The sequence below is a fragment of the Calidris pugnax genome, unplaced genomic scaffold (genome assembly GCF_001431845.1).
Source record: "Calidris pugnax isolate Ruff unplaced genomic scaffold, ASM143184v1 scaffold68, whole genome shotgun sequence".
Taxonomy (NCBI): Eukaryota; Metazoa; Chordata; class Aves; order Charadriiformes; family Scolopacidae; genus Calidris; species Calidris pugnax.
Genome location: NW_015090921.1, coordinates 1,829,060 through 1,850,339, shown reverse-complemented (window position 1 = coordinate 1,850,339; position 21,280 = coordinate 1,829,060). Strand labels below are relative to the sequence as shown.

Genomic DNA, 21,280 nt, shown 5'->3' with positions numbered 1-21,280 from the left:
CGCACGGTAACGCCGGCTTGGCGGGGGCGGGGGGTCGGGTCGCCGGGTTAACCCCGCTCTGCTATTGCGGGGTTGGGGGGCCGGGTACGGCCGGGCAGCGGGCAGCGGAACCGAGTCCGGCACCGGCGGGGCCCGGCCCGGGGCAAGTTTAGGAAAGACGTGGGGGGCAGCAGCGCCTGGCCGCGGCCCGGCGAGACCGCGGGCTCCGCACCGTCCGCTCCCGGGGCCCCAGCTCTCCCCCAGGCTCCCGGGACCGGCGTTCTCCCCGTCCAGCCCGCCTTTGCTGCAGCTCGCTGGGGGAGCGGAGCCCCGTGGCTGCCGCTGCGGGCGTGCCCGGAGCCGGGAGCTCGGAGTTCGGCCCCAGCGGGGAAAGTTTTGGAAGTCGCTTCTCCGGCGGACGATGCTGCGGGAAGATCTTGGCGCCGGGGGAGGGGGCGGGGGGGTGTGCCGCGCTCTCCGCCTCCCCCGCGGGGCGAGAGGAGCGGGGAGATGTCCCCGGCGTCGCGGGCTGGCCGGGGTCTGCGTGGCCACGGTGGCACATGCACCTCGGGGGGGCAACTAATGCCCGGTAAGGTGAGTGAACAGGCAGGGTTAATTCCCCCCCCCCCTTCTCTCCCTCCCCCGCACCCCCCAATATGCCTCACTTTGCACGGGTCAGCATTCCTCGGATGGAAAAACCGCGCTGTCTGTCCCGTCAGACGCCATCCCCCGGGATGACAGGAACAGTGGCAAGAGCGGGGCCGCTGTATTAATCGCCTGCGGATTAGGAGCTGTGCGGGAGCCTGGCCCGGGCTGGGGCGAGGGGGCTGCGGCACCGGTGTCTGCGGGAGGGGAGGTTCTGCCCGGCCCCTGCCTCCGGCTGCCACGGTGAGCGGGCTGGGAGGAGAGAAATCCCACCTAGCCCTGAGGGGGTGAACGCCATTGCCTCATCCTGAAACTTTTTCATCCTGGGGAGGATGGGGAAGGAGCCGCTGCCTCCCAGACCACGGTGGTTTTAACCGCTTTAGGTTTGCCCCGGGGTCTGCGGTCCCTTCTGGTCTGTGCTACCCCCTTGGTTAATCCTGTGCATCTCCAGCTTTTAGCTGCGCATGCAGCGGTGGGTGTGATTTGCAGAAATGCGAGTCTTTCTGCAAAGTGAGGTTTTTATGAAAGGGATGGGGGAAAGGGGAAGGGTCCCGCCCGAGCGGTGCGTTCCCTAAGGATGGGCAGTGATTTGAGGAGAGAAGGGAGCGCTCGGCGCGGCGGGCGGCCACGGGAACTGGGGACCTTCTGTGCCACCGCCGAGGTCAGGGCTTCCAGGAGGAATTCAAAGCTCTCCACAGGGCTAATGGAGGGAGGCGGCTTTGTGGAGAATTTTTTGGCTGAAAATTATGCTTCCTCCCTGGAAAATTACTTTTTTCCATTCCATGCGGTACTCTTTTGCAACTGTAATACCAAGCAACCGGCTTCCAGGGAAAACACTTGTAAAAAAGCCTTTTCTTTTTCACCACCCCCCCCCCAGCCATCTAAAACGTTATTGTGTGGCAATGGGCAATTACGCTGAGACAAAGATGAAGCTGTGTGGTCTGGAAAGGCAGAGTGTCTAGGGAGGGAGGCGGCAGGTTGCTGCAGGAATTGTCGTCGTGTCAGTATTTTGTTTTCCCTTTTCCAGTAGGTTTTGTCTTGGCATTTTAAGTTTTGTCCGTTTATTCTAAGCCGCTGCCTGCCACAGAGGTGCTCAGTGAGCACTGTGAGGTGGGGGGGAGTCTCCCAGCAGGAGCTCTTCTGGCTTGGGGTGCAGCCTCCCCCGGCCCCCACTCAGGGGTGTGTAAAATGGCAAATTCTCATTTGTTTCTTCTTCCTGAGCTGGGAAGACCCCACGGTTATTCCAGTCCTGAGGCTGTTGCAGAAGGAGCTGAACAGACCCGACTCCTGAATGCTTAGTTCAGAGACCTGCATGGGACACGTGGTGTTCTGGAGAACGCTCCAGGGGTAATGGTGACTGGGTTGTGATCCAGCAGGGCTGGGAGCTGTGATCTCAAATGGTGTCGTTGTCAAAACTGACAAGTAAATAACGCACTGGCTATTTCTTTGCCATGCGTGTTCTTAAATAGGTCATATACCCTTCTTCAGAAAAACACATCTCTATAAGCCTGGTTATGCCTCTGCCTCATTGCGACCACGGACTTCACTGAGAACCTGCAGGTCCTTTCTCTAGAAATTCCTCAAGACTTTCTTTAGCTGGGTTCCTAAAACAGATGTTGCCTAAAATTAGGGGTAGGTAAAGACTTCTTCCACCCTCTGCAACTTTAGTGGCAGGGTATTATTTTCTCTCTGGAGCTTTTTTTTCCTAGGACTACATCTTGACTGCTCTTTTTCTTCCTCTTATGTGTTTGTCTTGGGAGCAGCCAGTTTGGATTTAGAGACTTTACAAACATGCAGTAAACTTAACGTCTTGTGAAGAGTGTGTACTAAATGAGATAGAGAAGCAAAGGGGCTATAGAGATAAAAAGTGCGTATTTTTAGTTCAAATGGTTATGATATGTTAGGAAGAAGCAAACGCTGGGAATATGCTCTAACTAATTAGCTGGGCACAAAGATCAGGTGTGTTCTGGATGATGCACGAAGTTCGTCATAGATGTTTTATAAGCATCAGGAATTTATGGCACAAGATAGGGGACGTTCTTGAGCTACAAGGTAATGACAGGCAGGCAGCACAGGTGTAAAGAAATGCACTGTTTTTCTGTTGTGTGAGTAAGAAGAGAAGAACGAACTGGGGGCTGCAGAAAGTTGACTGACACAAATGTGAGTTAGGGGCATCAGTTTTCTACCCCTTCATACCCATTTATTGTTCATCACCATCCCTTTTTGGAGGAAAAAGGTCCCTTTCTCTGCTGTAAGAAGGACACGAAGCCAGGCGTGCAGGGGACCTGAACATGGCCTTTGTCCTATGTGCTGCTGCCTCTCTCCAGGATTTTGGTCACTTAACCTTGAAGACCCTTTCAGATGTCCCTTGGGGCTGTGAGTGTGGAGAACAAGATGGAAATAAATGGACCTGTTGCAGTGATTTCTTTTCCAGGCTTTCTCAAACACTGTTGGCTTTGTGGTGACAGTGTTGCAGAAGACACCAGTTTGTGCCACTTCCTGTCATTGCCGAGCTGCAGAGAGCATTTGTTTTGCTGTGTGTGTTTGTTGCCTCTTCGTAGGCATGTGGTGGTTGTATAAATCCCAATTTTTTTGCTCTGCTCCTCACAGTAAGCTGTGCTTTGTAATTTTCTAGGTCTAATTCTGCTGTAAAGGAAAAGAGCATCCATCAGGCCCGCTCTGGGGTTGGAAGGGGTGCCCATCATTTTTTTTTAAAGCAGGAAATTCTCTAACTGCAGGTTGTCGTGCAGCAGCTGGTGAGCAGAGAGAAGGCTGTGGCTGGTGTAGTCTGCCAGAAGAGTCCCATCACCTCCCTGTGGCTGCTGGCTTCAGAAGAAACTCCGTTTAGTTAGGGGACAGCTAACATTTTAAGAGCTTCTTATCTTTTTGTGGTTTCGTTGGGGTTTTTTTGGTTTCTTTTGAAGGAGAATTCTGGGGGGCTTCTCTGGCATAGTTTTACCACAGTTGTGTGTCTGCATAGCTGTGGGAGGAGCCTGGATCCTAGTGAGAGGAGCCAGAGGGCCTGGCAGCATCCCAGATAGGCTGGATGGTGGAGCAGGGCAGAGGGCAGCATCTCTGGCCTCACAGTTGTTACTGGTGATCCGAGCATCAGCCCTGCGTCTGTTTGCTTCCGTGCCTGAGCTGAATTGGTCCATGGAGTGCTCTAAGAGATAAAAGTGTCCCTTGCTTCCCCCCCTGCAACAGCTCCACTCCCCTTCCCTGTTTTGCAGTGGTTGTTCCAATAGTGATTTACAGCTGAAAACCCCCTTTGGTCGAGTGCTGCCAGTAGAACAAGGGTCTCAGCAGGTTACGTTGAATTACAGGTGTAGGGCTAGAGGGACTTCAAGAAGGGATCTCGTCTTTGCAATGAAATGGCATCTGCATCAGGTATTTGTTATTTTTCTCAAAAGAAAACCAATCAAAACCAGTCCTGGAGTTTCTGCATCATAGATAACCTGCTTCGGTATATCACCACTTTGGCAGTATGGAAATTTCTTTCTTCATATCCAGGCTGGATCTTGTTTATCATTTGAGCTGATGCTACGAGGTGTAAGAAGAGTTGAGCACTTTCCCCCTTTCTTGTCACTTTTAGTGGATGCAGACTGTTCTGTTCCCTTCAGTGTTATCTTTTTAAGACTAAACACTCCCAGGTCCTTCAGTCTTTTTTTTTTTTTTTTTCCCCTAGGTCATGATTTCTACATCCTAAGTTTTGTTTCTTTCCACTGCAATGTCTCTGATTTTTTGCATCTGTTCTATAAAGAAGAGTATGTGAGGCTGGGTGCGGTCTGTTGGCTGAATGTGAATGGAATCACTGCTTCTGTGTCACACCTACAACGTGTCTACTAATATGTCCCAGGATATGTCATTTGTCTACTTTGTAGCAACATAAGCATGCTGGCTTGGAATTAATTTGGTAATGAATGTAATGCGTGTAGGCTTTTTTTTTTTCTGGTGACACATCAGAGTTACTGTTTTGTCACGTCCATTTGATTTTATTTTTCTTTTCCCCTCAGTATATTGTTTTGTACTGATCTTTACCAAGATTGGTTTGACAGTTATGTTAGAGGCAGGTCTAGAGTTCCTGCAGCTGGTTCAAAGCACTGCAATAAGATGCCACAAAATCCTGAGCTGGTTTGAACATGCTGTGTTGAGGGATTTATTTTTTCTTGAGGGGGGAAAAAAAAAAAATGATGGGTTTTGTATGGGTCAGTAGAGTTTACACTTGATCAGACGTTATCTTGCCACAAAAAGTTGTAGTGGTTCTTGCCCAGCTAGCCAAACCAGTGTCTTCATTGGCTCCATCTTGCATCCTCCCTGCCCCTGGTGTCTGTGGTCACTGCAACTCAGTGTTCTCCTTCATGGGAGCCAGGGGACCCTGTCCTTTCATTTTCTTTTTGATTGCTCACTGCAGCTGGACCTTCCTCCTGCAGTGATTTTTTTAGCTCAGGGACTGAAACTGGAAAAGGGCCAAGTCTTTTAAAAAAAAAAAAAGCAAACAGTTTTTCCTGCTAGTTTGTTCTGACCCTGCTCACTCATGGAGTCAGGTCTGAACGTGGGGAGGGGAAGCTTCACGAGGGCGATGGAGAGAAGGGGCAACACCACCTTTTTCAGCTGCAGTGAGCCTTTACATTGGTTCCAACACCCTGAATTTTGCCTTGATGATTTCAGGCCCCTTTTCTGTCTGGCTGTTACTTAATGCTTTGCTATCTTTATCACTTTCTTATCTTGTAGGTAACTGCAAACTGATCATTTAACTTGATCAAGAATATTTCAGAGGATTGAAGTTACTGGTCTGTAACTTAAGTCTTCTCCCACCTTTTTTTTTCTTTTTATAAAGGTAGGTGAGGCATGATGCTTCTCCAGCCTTCTGTGGCCTTCCCATATTCCTGTAAATTTTCAAAGATGGTCACTAATGCTTCAGAGATTACTTTGACTGGTTTCTTAAATGCTTTCAGGTGAATGCCTTTAGTCCCTCTCCACGCACAGCTGTTTTGTAAACAATTGTTAAGCTGTTCTTTCCTAACCTGCCCTTTTCTCCCATTTCCAAGTTAATTTTGCTTGTCACATTTCACTTCTGGAGACTGAAGGAGCATTTATACTTCAGCCTTTGCATCTTTTGCTTTCCTGCTTGCCAATGAGAGTGTAATTATCTTAATTTTCCTCTTCTAATATGCCTGCTTTTCTCCAGTTTTTTTGTGACTGAAGAGTTCTTAGTAACAGCTGTGCTGATTTTGACTAAGAGACCATCTAACCCAGTATCATTCTAGGAAAGAATAAAAATACGACAAGTATATATGATATTTTCCAACTACTCTTCCAGCTTCTTTCAGATAAGGGACTTCCTGAGTTTAATATGAGCTGTCTAACCATGAAAAATGAATAGATTTGTCTTTCTAGTACTTGTTCTGTTTTTTGTTGCATCCATGTAAAATTTTCCATCATTTTTGAAGAAGTACTATCACACAAGTCACCTGCTGATGAAGAGTCACATTTGTTTGTGTTGTTTTGAAGCTGACCCTCACTGGCTTCACGTGGTGGCTGGTAGCACTGAAGAGATGGTGGAAAATCTACCCCATCACCATCTGTACACTACTCATAATTTTACAGACCTCTGTTATGTTGCCTGTCTTGCATCCTCATTTGTTACATGGATGCTGCTTCATGGCAAAGAGAAATATTATCTGGGTAGCATCTCTGGTCAATACCTTTCTCTGAAGCCTCAGGACACTCAAGGGCAAGGAGAAGGGTTTTTGGAGTCCTTGTCCAGCCCACCTGAGGGGAGATGCTGGAAGCCAGGCTCTTTCAGAAGATATCTCATGTGCAGCTTCATACACTTGATAATAAACAGCCTCTCTGCCCTTTAGTGCTGTGTTGAAATCAAGAAGAGTTTCAGGTGCTCTTTATGGGGCTACATACCTGTGCTAAAATGCTGAGGGAGGGGATGGCGTGACCGAGGCCTTTCCTCTGGGATGGTGGGAGGGAGTCTCAGGCCCACTCTCAGAACTGCTCTCCCTTGCTCTTTTCAGAGACCGGCCAGCCTGGCTGAGACCACTTAGCGATGACAAAACAAAAGCTTCTGCTTGATGGGACACTCTCCTTGTTTCTAATCGTGGCCTGTGAAGCTCAGCAGCTCCCGAGGAGTCATGTTGCTGCGAGTTCTGGTCCTCTGTGTGAGAAGGAGGCAGAGTCCTGGGGAAACCTTTTCAGCAGCGAGCGGCTGGATGCCTGGATTTGTTCCCTCATCGGTTCGTTCATGGTGGGGCTGAGTGGGGTCTTCCCCTTGCTGGTGATCCCATTTGAGACAGGAGCTGCCCTGCGGTCAGAAGGTAAGCCTGCTGCCTGCATTAGCCTTTCTGAAGCCAAAAATCCTGGGTTGTGACCGAATGGCACAGTGATGAACAAGACCTTGTCATAGAAATAGAATTGTCTAAAACAGACAGTCCATTTCTGGTGCTTTAGTCCATACCTGCCAATTTGGTAGGGAGTCCTGGAACAAATGCACGCCCTGGATGGAGCTTGTACAAAGAGTATTGCTTGTTTTGCACCCTGCTTGGTCCAGGACCCTCCCACACACTGCTGTCCCATCATCCAAGTGGTGCAAGGGCTTTCTCTTGCACTCCAGCTGTTTGTTTTATGCTCACTCCTTTGAAAGCTTGCTTTGCAGATGCTTCTAATTCAAGTCACTTTGTTCAAAATCTCAGCTGGAGATGTTTTGGCTCCCGGCTGAGTTGTGATTGGCTTTTGTTTCTTTTTTTTTTTTTTTTTTTTTTTTTTTTTTTTTTTTTTTTTAGCTGGATCACACCGTTTGAAGCAGTTGTTGAGTTTTGCAATTGGAGGACTACTGGGGAATGTGTTTCTGCACCTGCTTCCCGAAGCCTGGGCCTACACATGCAGTGCAACGACAGGTATGAAAGTCTTATGTGCCTAGAAACTGTCCATGCTATGCCTACTACTATGTTTTTTAAGTCTTTTCCATCTTGAAAACACAAGACCAGCCAGGCTGGGTCAGCCCGAAAACTGGTCTATGCTGGTATTCTCTTTCAAACAATGTTTAAAAGCAAATACCGAGGGAAGGATATAAGAACAATAAAAACACATCTAATACTTCATCTCTGTACTCTGCAGTCCTCCCAAGATTTTGAGATTGGAGGCTTCCTGAGTTGCCCATGGTTTCTTTATGTTTAGTAACTAGCAATGGATTTCTTGTCTATCAGCTTTTCCTGTCTTGCCTTGGACTCCTGTAAATCTCTGTTGATTTTCCTTTGTCCTTTCTGTAAGGAAAGCAAATGCTGCTTTAACCTGATGAGAAGTTATTAATGCGTGTGTGGTCTGGTACACGATCACGTGCACCATCTCAGCTGGGGATGGTGGGTACTTTGATCTATGGGAGCCCGAATGTGTTGCTGTCTCAGTCTTTGCTCAAGGAAGTAATGGAAAATTGTTCATAGAGCCATGCCTAAGATGGGGCGGGGAGAGGGAGCGGTGGGGGCAGGGAGAGAAAAAGGAAATGCAGGTGACAGAAACCTGTATTTGCCAGAGAACTAAATACTGTTTGGGTTGGGATACACCGATACCATAAGCTCTATCTCCTTCACCCCCCAGATAGCTAGGGCTGTTGAAACCTGTAGTGATTTTATCTCTCTGCTTCAGCAAACTGATAGCATAGAAGGCAAGTGCTGCTGCATCCCACCTGTTGAGAAACCAAGAAATCATTTCCCCACTGAAAATGGGAGAGAGGGGAAAGAATGCCCTGGGTTTCCCAGAGTTGCTTGCACTTATGTCCTGGGATTTCAAATCTGCTGGAACTTTGGTCCTGTCCTCTTCTTCCTCGTGCACTGCCAGCAGAACCTGTTGTCCTTTTTTCCCCCCTTTCTGCAGTGGTTCCCAAATGACTCTGTCTTCTTGCTTTAGCTTGTTTGCTTCTGCCAGACTGTCCTGAAGCATAAAGGTTTCCTTGACCCATGTAAGCCCCATTACAGAGTCGTTCTGTTCTTCCACTGCAATGCAATCTCCATTTTTGCAGCCAGGCTGAGTGGATGATTATCTCACAAGCTTGGCTGTAATTGAAAAGAAAGTTTATAGCTTTGAGCTTAATAACTTGCTCAGGTGTGGCAGAAAGGGGAAGGTGAGTCTGTAGCTCCACTAATGGCAGATTTCATGTCAGGGCTTGCTGCTCAGTAGATATAGCTGCAGGATTTTTGTTGCTGTAATCTTCACTTACCTCCAGAGCTCAGGAAAATTCCCAGTGTTGTCAGGAAATATTCTGGATTGCACTGTTGAAGCAAAAGGGGTGGGGGCTCTCACTCTGAGTGCCCCTAGATGGGGATATATGTTAGATCAAGAATGAGCAAGTTAAACTAATTTGCTGTGTGATGTATTTGCTCCTTTTTCCTACAGGAGGTGTTCCCATGTTCCTTTCTTGTTTTTTTTTGTCTTGGAACTGCTCGTTAAACTGTTTGAGGTGGGGTGGGCTCACATGTGGGAAACACTGTGTACTTGGTAGTGACACGAAGATTTCTCTCTTGTTCCTCAGGAGAAGGGCAGAGCTTTCAGCAGCAGAAGCTTCTGGGTCTCTGGGTGATCATTGGTTTCCTGACTTTCCTCATTCTAGAGAAGATCTTCCTGGAGAAAGAAGAGAAGGAGTGCCCTGGTGTGGTAAGTAAGTTAGCAGCCAGAGGGGAGGGAGTGCTGTTAGATTTTGAGCACTGTACTAAACACTGTGTCTGCCCTATCTGACAGGCTCAGCAAATGATCCTGGAGCTGTGAGTAGCTTGTCAATGCCCTTGGGGAGCTTTTTGCCACTTCTTTGACACTGGGCTCTAGAAGAAGGTGTTTCATCTCCAGGCTTTGGTTTTGTGGTTTTAGCTGAAATTTCTCACCTCTGGGCTGGTTTTGTTCTTGATGTGGTGTGTGTGGCAGAGCTCCCCTTTTATGGGGACTGGGAGCTGGAGCGTTCTGCAGATGAGATTCTTGCTCGAGTAAGCTTTAAGGGATGACAGCTTGCTGGTGCATGTTCCACTGAGCCATCGTGACTCACTCCCCTTCTGGGTCCTTAGTCAGGACAAAGGCCAGCCTTCTCTGGAAGGTGTCCCTCACTACTCACTCTTCTTGGGTATGGCCTGGATCAGGTAATTTTATGTGGTAGAAAAGGTTTATGGTTGGTGAAAAAATACCAAGTACAGAGGAGAGTCACCCACCTGGAAAGGGGCAAGGTAGACAGAGGTACCAGAAGGTAATTTCAAGATAGGAGAGAGCAGCTAGTCCTCAGCACAACACCTAGCAGCAGTTCCTGTAGACTATTCAGTCCTTGCTGTGCCATGTCTTTTGAGAGGTGAATCTGCAGTTCAGGCACTGCATAAGAGCAATGAGGGGGTACTTTGACTCAATGTGAGACTTTAAAGTCTGAAAGGAACTTGATCTTCTCATTTACAGAGAGACTGAAGTCTGAGGTGAAGGTTTTGTTGTTTGGAATAATTCTCTAGACTCAGTACAACTTTTTTTCCCCCGTCCCCTACCCAGATGGAGCTGTATTTCTCTGGGCAGCAGCTGCCAGCAGGAGCAGCAGACTCAGTCCCTCCTCTTTCCAGTGGAAGCTGGTTCATGCCAAGGGGTGTGACTCCTGTTCCTCCTCTCTGCTTTCCTGCTCTTGGGTGACTGGGGAAGTCTTTGTTCTTGTCTCACAGTGCAGATGTTCACAATGCTCTCTGAAATCTGTCTCATTTCTGGCAGTTGTCCTTATTTAGCTGGGGTACCAAAGCTGCTGCTTTGCATTGTAAAGACAAAAGGATTAAGGGTGAAGATTGGATTTCTGAGCCTGATTCACGCTCATTCATCAATGACAAAAAGGCAGTGACAAGTTGTTTTCCCCTAATTTAGGGCTGTGATTCCAAAGCACCAGCTAGAAAGATTCCCAATGGAAGTGGCTACCCGCTGCCGAAGGTGGCAGGCCAATCCCAAAGAGCAGGAAAGGGTTCAACTCAGTGTAACGGCTCCTCTCTCCAGTCGTGTCCAAAAGACAACAGAATCAAGGTAAGAGACCCACAAACTGACCTTCACATCTCTTTGGGGCACATATTTTAATATTCAGACAGAAGGATGAGTTATCCGTGGAAAGAATCATGCCTGAGTGAGGAACTCAGTGTTTAAATGAGTTGTGCTTAATTTTGCTCTGTCAAAGTGTCTGCCCAAGTCACAGCAGGGAGGGAATAGAATCACAGAATCGTCTAGGTTGGAAGAGACCCTTGGGATCATCGAGCTTGGGGAAAATCTGCACTGCAGCTTATGCAAAAGAGGCAAAGTCACTATTGTGAAGGCATAAGTCTGATGACGTGCGTTTTGGCTGAATCCTGAGACCAAAGTCTCTTTTCACATTTTGTTACTTTATAACATATAGTAGTTATATCTTAATTTGCTTAATTTTTTCTGCTGTGATTTCTCTATTCTCTAGCATCTGCATTGTACCAGTTGAGCTGCACGTTTCCATTTAAGGTACCATTTGGAAGCGTTTTGCCAGTTGAAGCTGCCCACTGTAACACTTAGTTCAGTTTCTCAGCAGTTTATCTGCTGGCAAAAAGGGCTTCTTGTTCACTTCTGCCTCCAGTCCTTTGCTTCCCATCACTTCTTTTGCACTGGACCTCATCTGACCACACATTGAGCCTACTCAGGGAGCTAAACAGGCAAAGAATTATTTTTTTCTTTCCCCAACCCCAGGTTTATTTCTCTCCTAACTTAACTTCTTGAATTAGCTTGGCATGTAGATAGGCAGCCTGTAGTGATGGGATGAGGGAGATCATCACGCTCACAGGATTGGAGGTGGAGGAGGGAAAACGGGTGCTGTGCCATTGGGCAGTGGCTAACCTCGCGGTTGGCTTTGCTCTCAGTTTTATGTTACTATCTTTGCACTGCAGAAACCCCTGTCTGGGTGAACATTACAAGCAAGAGGGTAAACAACTGCTTTGGTGAAGGAGGACCTGTAATTTGAGTTTGAAAGCCCATAAAAATGTGCAAGATTGGAGGAGAGTAGCTATGAACGGAAAGTGTGGTTGCATGAACTAGCCCAAATCTGGACATGTGGTCAGTCAGAGGCTCTTTGGTCTTTCTATTTTAAATGTATTTTGCTGTAACTTTTTAGCTCTTACTACACAATGTGAAAGAAATGCTGAGGTCACTGGGTATTTTTGATATCTGTCGCATTCACGTAATCTGTACAGAGCAGTGTACAAACTGCAAGGTGCTGCGTTGGCGTTTCTAGGGGTGATAGTGGTGAAGTAACCAGTATTACTGGGTTATGAAACATTGTGCCATTATTTTAGAAACGTTTATATAAGGAACTACAGACTTAGAGGATGGTTAGTCTACCACTGATTTCAAATAGAAATGAAACACTCATGCGGGACACAATTGCTCAGGGCCTGGTCCTAATGTAAAAAATAATAATGTAATTAATGCTAATTGATACGCTCTTAGGGAGGATAAATTCTTGCAAACCAGACATTTTCCCCAGCCTTTTATTCACTCATAAGATCGTTTGATAGAGGTTATGATGCTGGAAAATATATGAGACATAACTTTCTCCCACATTTTAATAAAACTAGTACTGTGCAAAATCAAATTTGCTAGTATTAGCTGTATTAAAAATCATTTATTCTATATTATATATACTATATTAAGCAGGGACTAGATTAATGCAGCTCCCTCAAATCTGTTTGCTGATGGTTTATGCTTTTTCTAAGTGGTTATTTATAAAACCAGTATATCTTCACATTTGCAGATAGTACTACATTACTTAAATGGCACATTGTGACTGCATGAGGTCAGTGATCCTGACTAAGCTGAGTAATTTCATCAAAAGAGCTGAATTTTAACATGTTTTGGTACATGCAAATATTTAGGAAAGAATGCAGATCACATTTACAAGATAGGGACGGTTTCCAGGAAGTCAGTGCCTTGGAAAAAGGTATGAAAATCACAGTAGGAAATTGTCTGAACGTGTTCTTCCATTATTGTGCTACAGCCAGAAGGATGGGTGAGTAGGAAACAGTACATAAGAGAAGAGGCAAGTGTTCCTCTTTCTACATAGCAGTAACAAAACAGCTGTCTGACTTTTTCCAGTAGTGTAATGCACGATATGTAAAATACTACTGATAATTTGTAAAGGCATCGGGAAAGAGCTGAAATACTTATTTTAGGTTTACAGTACATGATAAGAAGTGGTTTTCTTTAGTCTTTAGCTCTGTAGATGTGACAGATTAGGGGTCACTTAAAATATACAAATACCCGTGTAGAGACATGACTCAATTTGAATAGTTAAAGCTATACTGAACTGTAGCAGAGTAGAAATCAAAGACAACTCTGTACCTGGGGCTAACTTGCCAGTGCACCAACTTACCTTAGAGACATAGGAGATTCTTTGTCACTAGTGGGCTTTAACCTGTGATTTAAGCTACTTTGGAGAAAGCAGGCTGTATCTTAGGAAACAATGGGCTTTGTGCAGAAATTGAATGAGATCACTTCAGTTGTGTTACCTAGAAGGTCTAGACAATGGAGAGCCTTTCTAGCTTTAAAACCCTATCGTGTCTGCTCAGTGTTACAGACTTCTAAATATGTCAACTAGAAACTAATGAGTTAACTTGTGTAATTTTAACTTTCTACTTTCTGAGTGTATAATCTGAACATAATAATAGTCTTTCTGATAGGGGGGAGATTACCAAAACTACCAAGATATTCCTGCGTTGTTAGCCCGTTTCCTTAGGCAACAGCATAAGCAGTCATTCCATCTGTCTGTCCATCTGTTCTGCCCTTCATTTTCAATAACTTTTGAACCTGCAATTAATTTTACCTGAGTTCGAGAGAGGATAGAAGTCTTGAGGGTAATCAAAATTTCTGCAAGTTCCCTAAAAATCAGCGTGGCGGTAGAGGAGGAATGCAAACTAATGCCCTGTTGAAAAACTGGCAGAACTTAACACCACGTTGCTGCTTGGCAGATCAGCAGGTAAGTCTGGCTGCCCCTACCTGGGGGGGAAGTGGCTGTCAGGCAGTGCAGGGAGGGGAAGGGACACAAAGGGAAACCAGTGTTGGCTGGAAGGGAGCAAAGTAGGTGCTTGCAAAGAAAAGAGAGAAAGCCATAGCAAGCCAGACTTCTTTGGTTCTGTTATTCACTCTGCAACCTCCTTTTTTTTCAGAGAAAAAAAAAAAAAAAGTGAAAGGTACTATCTTACCCTCAGCTCTCCGTGTTTTTCATTGGGTCAGAATAAATATACAGGTTTTTTTTATTCCTCCTTGAACCCCCTTTTTTTTAAAGAAAAAAAAAAAAAAAGTGAAAGGTACTATTTAAACAAAGTCATCCTTCAGGGCTTAATGATTAGTGAGCTGTAATCAGTCATCCTTTGTACATATATATTAGAACTTTTGCTCTTCAGCTGCTGCTGTAATGATTTGTCCTTGCTTGAAAACTGCAGGTGGGAGCCTCCCTTTGCACCCATAGATCAGTTCTGTCCTGCATTGCAGCCTTTATTCCCTCAACGAGTAAAAACACTGTAGAGTACTTTTGTCTTGCTTATTCTTTTTTCTTCCCTGTGGCATACGGGGTCTTTGCTGATTTGTAGAAGTATGTTTTATTGCACAGTGACATTAATTCTGAAGCATGAACATAAACACTTCATCTGGCTGTGTGCTTTATGAGCAACGAGAATATCCTATTAGGAATTCGTGGAATGTAAATGTCAGAAGCTCATAACTGTCAAATCAACCCAATTTATTTCTGAGCACTCCAAGGCTTTGCTTCTTTCAATGACAGCTTTTGCCCAAGCCACTGACAGGAAAAAGTCATAATGTTTTAATCATGAAGTCTATTTTTTTCCCTATACGGTGGTATGGGAAAGCATTTTTGTGTAAAACTTCTGTGAATAATTATTACTAGCCTGTGGGGAAAATGCAATCACATAAAATCCCAACATGAAAAGGATACATTTTAAGCAGTTATATTTGACTGAAAATGAGGAATGAGAAGTAAAACTGCTGTGTTGATGGGTCTGCCTGCATGCATCCCTTTGTGTTCCCCTTCTTACAAAAATACACAGGGAACTACTTCTGCATCCATTGTAGAGATGTTAGGTAGGTTATTACTTCAACGTGATCTGTAGTTAGATTTTGCGGAATTATTTATTTTCATATTTAATCATCCATGCACTTTTAAAAGGGCAGAGCCTATAAGGATGTCTTGGGATTGTGCAGTAGAAGTGTCCTGCAGAAAGGTGATGCTTTGGGGAGGAAGACTTGACAGCAAGCCTGACCTGAGCTGCGGCCTGCAGGTGGCAGGAAGAAAAGGTGCCCCCAGCAGAATTTGGTAAAAACAGGGAAGAGCAGGAGACCAGAAGGGCACATGAAACCCATCAGCACTTGTATTTTTCCAGCTGAACTGATAATTTAAACTGCAGTACCGTATAGCGAAATGCAGTATCTCAGGACCCACACGCAGTAGTTTTTGTTAAATCTGAAGGAAATTTCCCAAAAACCTTTGAGCAAAAATCTAGAGCAGTACCCTCATAAATCACTTTACGTCAAATACTCAGAATTTGTCTGGAGATGACCATAGTTATCGTGATAGCCTAACATGGAGATGGACTTGTAAGGAAGGAAGCTGCTTTATGCTTATAATTTTTAAAAATGTGTTTATATGCAAATGCATATACATGCTCTCCAGCCTTCCAGTAGGTGGTTTTTTGGTGACTGTCATCACTATCTTCTCTTTTTATTCTTTGGTAAGGGAAAGCAAACCCACAAGCACAAGTGTTTTTTTAGTACAATGCTTGAAAATTTGTTTAGTTATAAAAAGCAATTTCAGCAGCATTTGTTCTGTTGCATTGTTCTTGCCAGCTTTTGAAGAGGAGCTATTTAACCATTGGATATTAAAGTACATGACTAGAAAACAAGGTCAGGTCATATTTGAAGCCAGTCAGCTGTGTAAATTAGTGTTAGCTAAAATTGGTTGTATTTGGAATCAGATATATTATTCATTTTTGCTTTCTTCATTTTCCTTTCTCATTTTCTGTTTCTAGAGCTCTTTGTCATTTGCATAAGATGGTTATCCTAATCTCAGACAGTACTTGCCTACCCTAAAACTTAGTTTACTCTAAAACTGAACATAACAGTTTATACTTGACCACTGACATAGTTTCAGGTCTTCCTCAGAAGATCCAAAGACGTGCCGTGTCCTGACCTTTCCCATCTGACTGACCCTGCATAACCTTTGTCTAAGCCATGCACTTTCTTTTGTCTTGTTATGTTTCTGCATTTATCAAGGGCTCTTCCTTCTCTTTGCAGATTAGTGGATACCTCAATCTGCTGGCCAACACCATCGATAACTTCACACATGGCCTGGCAGTAGCAGCCAGCTTCCTGGTCAGCAGAAAGGTAAGGTTTCTGCCACCAGCTGTGTACTGAACTGGAGAGGCCTGTTCTCATATGTGAGTCATCATGCAAAAAAGACCTCAAAGATGTGAGGAGTTCCCTCCTATTTTCTGGAAGTTTCTGAGAAAATGGAGGCAACAGTAAAGAGCAACCCTATCCTGACCCTCTGATGCAGAGCTTCTTCAAACGTGGGACATGTTAGTCATTTGTGCTGGCATCAGGGGAAGGGTTAGCTCATCTACCCTTTTGTTGAATAGTTCTAAACTCTAAGTGACAATTCTTGACTTAGAGAAAGGGGCCTTGACATGCTGGTGAAAGTCTCATCTCTCAGAGCTGAGGGTACTGTTTCCTAATCATCTTCTCTCCTCTGCTACAGGTTGGATTCCTAACCACAATGGCCATTCTCCTGCATGAAATCCCACATGAGGTGAGATGGGCCATTCTGCCATCATGAGAGATTACAAGGGTGCTTCATCTACTAAGAGGAGGGCTGTGTCTGGTTATCATTCTCTTGTCCTTTTGAAGGCTGCTCCCTCTGGGAGACTGGCAACATGGAAAACCAGAAACAGTCTTGAAGCACTGGTCTTGTGTCTGAGAATGTCCGTATTCGTTAACTGTTAGCTCTTGGTTTTCTTAGGTTGGAGACTTTGCAATCCTCCTTCGGGCTGGCTTTGACCGCTGGAGTGCAGCCAAGATGCAGCTTTCCACAGCTCTGGGGGGGATTCTAGGAGCCTGCTTTGCAATATGTGCTCAGTCACCCAAAGGAGCAGGTAAGGCTCCCTGGGACCTCTGTAGGAATGGGAGGGTGGGGCCTGTCATCCCCATGTGTGCATCTGCTTTGCCTTCTCTGTTCTCTCCCATGTCTTTGTCTCCATAATAACAAAAGCTTTCTGTATTTCTGCAGGGGAAACGGTAGCCTGGATCCTTCCTTTCACTTCTGGAGGATTTCTGTATATTGCCTTGGTAAATGTCGTGCCTGATCTCCTGGAGGAAAAGAACCCTTGGTAAGTGCTCCCTCCTGTTCTGCTGCAGCAGTTCCTGCTGCCAGAGAGTGGGGATATAACCCCTCTCCATGCCTGTTCTGGGAGCACATGAATGCCAGCTTTCCAAATCCCACGGGCAAGGCTGGAATCTAGGTAGACTGCTGCGCTAGCTATTGCATTTATGGGGCTGCAAAGACCCTATAAAACATGAGAACCTTCAACTGGGTCAGTCCCAAAGATTGTGCTAGAGCCATATGTAGCATGACCAGCTAGAGCAGGTTGCTTAGAAACAAGTCCAGTAAGGTGACTTGTTCTCCAGTCTTGTCAGCTTCTGTTGTGTAGAGGTTTAGGGGGCTGTCTGAACCAGGGCCTTGTCCTTTTTTAACCCTATCCATTATTTTGGGCTTCTGTGATCTGCCTTCTGCAGCAAGTTTGCATTATTTGACAGCAGTGTGTTAAATGATGCTTCTTATTATTGAGGGGTTTTTTTCCTTGCTTATTAATCTTTACTAGATGCTGCTGTGTTGCTGTGTGAGTAGAAAATAATAGTTTTCTTCTCTATATCGTTCAGCATTTCATAGTCTGTTATTATATGCCACCTCAGTCATCTTTCTTCTACACTGGTATATATATTCTGCTATATTTGGCCTCCCCTCATTTGTAGTATTATAGTTTTTGCAGCCTGATTAAGGGTGTAGCAGGTCCAAATCCAGCTGTACCACAGTAAAGGCCTCTCAGATCTGCTGGCAGAGCTGCCTCTGAATGTTCTCTCCTATTTCAGTTGTAATGAGATAGGTAACTTCAGTGGGTCAGTAGCCAAGAAGCCTTGGCTCAGCTAGTTCATTTTGACTAAAACAGTTAACAAAGCACTCAAAAAACAGCTCCACAGTCATCTGAAGAGGCAGACTCAGCTAGTTCATTTTGACTAAAACAGTTAACAAAGCACTCAAAAAACCAGCTCCACAGTTATTATCTGAAGAGGCAGGAGCCTCTGGTGGAGAAATGTTACCAATGGGGATCTTGCCTTTGGATTGGTAACCTCTTGGTAGTGCCTTCATACAGCTGGTGTGCTCTCCATGTTGGTAGGTTTGGAAGGGCAAAGAACAAACCGTTCACGAACCTATTGGGATTGGTCTGTGGCTTTTCCTAATTTTGCTGTTTCTTTCCCAGGAACTCCCTGCAGCAAATTCTGCTCCTGTGTACAGGCATTACAGTCATGGTGCTACTCTCGCTCACAACTGAGTGACCTCTGCGCAGACCTCATGATGCCTCCCAGAGCCACCACGGTGACTCTGAGCTGTTACAAAGCAATAAGGAACACTAATGTTACTTCCTATGTGTGAGTGTGCAGATCTGGCTGCTAGTATGAGAAGCAGGTGAGAAAGAGGTCTGGGTGTGCAAGACTTCATTCCCTGGCTCTCCTATCCCTGTTCTGCTAAAATCCACACATTGGGTCTTTTGGGTTTTTTTGTTAGTTTGGTTTTTGTTTTTTTTTTTTATGGAGCAAAAGATAACAGTGAGCAGAAATGAACTGAACAACTGCTCCACAGCAAATGGACAATATTTCATTCTGTTCATTCTGATGGAACTGCACCTCCCAAGCTCTTGTGTGAAAACAACAGAGGCGATTCCTGTAGCTGATGAAGAGGAAGCACTTTTCCTACCACTCTAATGGCTGGAGGCAGAACAAGAATGGCAAAGAAACAATAAGCTAACAGCTTTAGCCAGAGCTCCCTGCCCACGAGAAGTTACGGTGCTATGAGATAGAGGGGAAAAGACCCTTTCCAAGTTGATCTCCGGCTTTTCATTGACATCACTTGTTCCTAAAGATAGTATTAGCCTCAGCAGCCCACCTCTTTGGTCTATTTTGTATTTGTTTATGCTGAAATCGAACCAAAAGCTTGAGGCACTTTAGGATAGGTCACTACAATTAAATGGCTCAGCTTGGAGATTACTTGCCTCAGCCCAAACCACTCCAATAGCCAGCACACCTAGCTGTTTATCTGAAAAGCAGTCAGTAAATGTTTCTTCTGTTGCCATACTACCAGCTCACCTACGTCTGGAAGGAAGGCCACGTGGCTGTTGTGACAGAGCTCCCTCTCTTCATACCCATTAGCTGAACATGGCTCTCAGCCCGCTTTCGAGACCCAACTCACCCACCCTCTACTCCACACCAAAGTTTCAGAGCTCTCTTGAGGTGTAGCCTGTTAGCCCTGCCTGGCACACTGCAGCAGTCCTAGACTGTCATGGCAGAGGTCTAAGCAGTTTGGGCAAAAGTTGAGCGCTACAGCCTGGTCAGGAGCCGATGACCCACAGGTAGCTTTTCCTCTGTCAATTGTAGACTATTTAAGAACGTGCTATAACCAAAAATATCAATGGTGGCCTATTTCCGGGCTTCTTACCTCACGGTGGAGTTAGTCTGTTGGGGACAAAGGGATAAGAAGTAATGCTGACAGCCTTTAAAGGAAGGGGCACAGCAGGAAATAATACTGAAGGGAGGGTGAAGTGGGAAGGGTGAAACTTCTGGGGAAAAGATTTTAAAAAACAGGTCTAGAAAAGCTATGTGCTAAATTAGGAGAGAAAGGGATGTGAAAGGGTGACAGTAAGTATGCTTTAAGACGAGTTTTCTGTTGGGATAAATTTTTTGGCGATTTGAGACCAGTAAAAATAAAATGCATTTCTAGTGCTTTTCCACATCCCAGCTCCCAGGGCTGACCAGGCCAGTGTTCCCCAGGGATATTTTGTTGCCACAGAGATGTGCACAATTACTAGATCATCCCTTCTGCAGAGCGTATCCTCACTTTGCTTAAATCTGTTTAAAATCAGGTCTAATTGAACTAGCGGAGTCGTTGGACACAAAACGGGTGCCACAGCGCGTATTACACCAACTCAGCTCTCTTTTAAACAGCGTTGATAAATCAGTACAGCTCTCCAGTCTGCACAGGGCCTTATCGAGAGGGCGATTCGGGTCAGCAACGGGGCAGGTATGCTGCCCACGGCAGAGGCATTTAATTCCCTAAGAGATTCCTGAACTGTTGACACAGTTCTTTTTTTATGACAGCTCCTGTCCTACTTTTCAGAGAGCGCCGGAGAGCTTGTGCTTGCAGTTCTCTCTGCCCAGGAACTGCTGTTTAAAATTTTTTTTTTCAGCTTTCCTTACCCCAGGCTTACATCAGTAACCAGTTTCACTGCAACAACAAGGGAGGCTTAGTGCAATGTTTTTATTCCTCTTTACAAAATTGCCTTCCTTTGCCAATTTACTCCCTCTATCATTCAGTTGTCACGAAGGTAGCATCCGCTTCCTGCTTTCCTGGAAGGAGGATTAATCCAACTGGGGAGTTTGCTAAACCCTCTTGTTCTAGCTTTGGAGAGTTTTTTCCACCCTTTCCCCAAGGACTGAAGCGAAAGCGGACCATGTAGTAGGGCTCTGGAGGAAGCAGGTTTGCACAGAAGGGATGTGCCTGCTGTTTCCCAAGGTGGCTTTCTCGAAATGAGGTTGGCATTTAAGTTGAGGCCTTGCCAGGTGAGTGCCCGTGAGTTGGCCTTGTTGCATCAGCGCTGAGCCTTGCCAAGACTGAAAGCCACAGTCAGGGTTTTGTGCTCAGCGTTCAGGAATGTGAAGCGGATGACACTGAAGAAAGAATTCCTGAGTTGTTTTTTTTGGCTGCTCCCACGGGCTCGGACAGTCTACGGTACCCCAGGCTTACATCAGTAACCAGTTTCACTGCAACAACAAGGGAGGCTTAGTGCAATGTTTTTATTCCTCTTTACAAAATTGCCTTCCTTTGCCAATTTACTCCCTCTATCATTCAGTTGTCACGAAGGTAGCATCCGCTTCCTGCTTTCCTGGAAGGAGGATTAATCCAACTGGGGAGTTTGCTAAACCCTCTAGTTCTAGCTTTGGAGAGTTTTTTCCACCCTTCCCCACTCCCCTTTCCCCAAGGACTGAAGCGAAGCGGACCATGTAGTAGGGCTCTGGAGGAAGCAGGTTTGCACAGAAGGGATGTGCCTGCTGTTTCCCAAGGTGGCTTTCTCGAAATGAGGTTGGCATTTAAGTTGAGGCCTTGCCAGGTGAGTGCCCGTGAGTTGGCCTTGTTGCATCAGCGCTGAGCCTTGCCAAGACTGAAAGCCACAGTCAGGGTTTTGTGCTCAGCGTTCAGGAATGTGAAGCGGATGACACTGAAGAAAGAATTCCTGAGTTGTTTTTCTTGGCTGCTCCCACGGGCCTGGACAGTCTATGATTCTTGGGAAGATACCCTGGAGCT

The 21,280-nt window shown here is 45.6% G+C and overlaps 1 protein-coding gene across 2 annotated transcripts in view; it reads left to right on the top strand.

The window, feature by feature from the left end:
- The window catches only part of SLC39A13 (solute carrier family 39 (zinc transporter), member 13), a 22,191-nt gene extending 1,488 nt beyond the window's left edge, over positions 1-20,703 (top strand). The window contains exons 3-12 of one of the 2 annotated variants that reach the window (XM_014950306.1): positions 5,356-5,461; positions 6,651-6,950; positions 7,416-7,529; positions 9,158-9,279; positions 10,501-10,653; positions 15,946-16,035; positions 16,409-16,459; positions 16,670-16,802; positions 16,937-17,036; positions 18,186-20,703. In XM_014950306.1, the coding sequence (XP_014805792.1) occupies positions 6,683-6,950; positions 7,416-7,529; positions 9,158-9,279; positions 10,501-10,653; positions 15,946-16,035; positions 16,409-16,459; positions 16,670-16,802; positions 16,937-17,036; positions 18,186-18,261 (1,107 nt within the window). In that variant the 5' untranslated portion in view covers positions 5,356-5,461; positions 6,651-6,682 and the 3' untranslated portion in view covers positions 18,262-20,703. Of the gene's footprint in view, positions 1-4,102; positions 5,462-6,650; positions 6,951-7,415; positions 7,530-9,157; positions 9,280-10,500; positions 10,654-15,945; positions 16,036-16,408; positions 16,460-16,669; positions 16,803-16,936; positions 17,037-18,185 lie in introns of those variants that run through there. The other variant, XM_014950305.1, reaches the window with a different exon arrangement.
- The last annotated feature ends 577 nt before the right edge of the window (positions 20,704-21,280 follow it).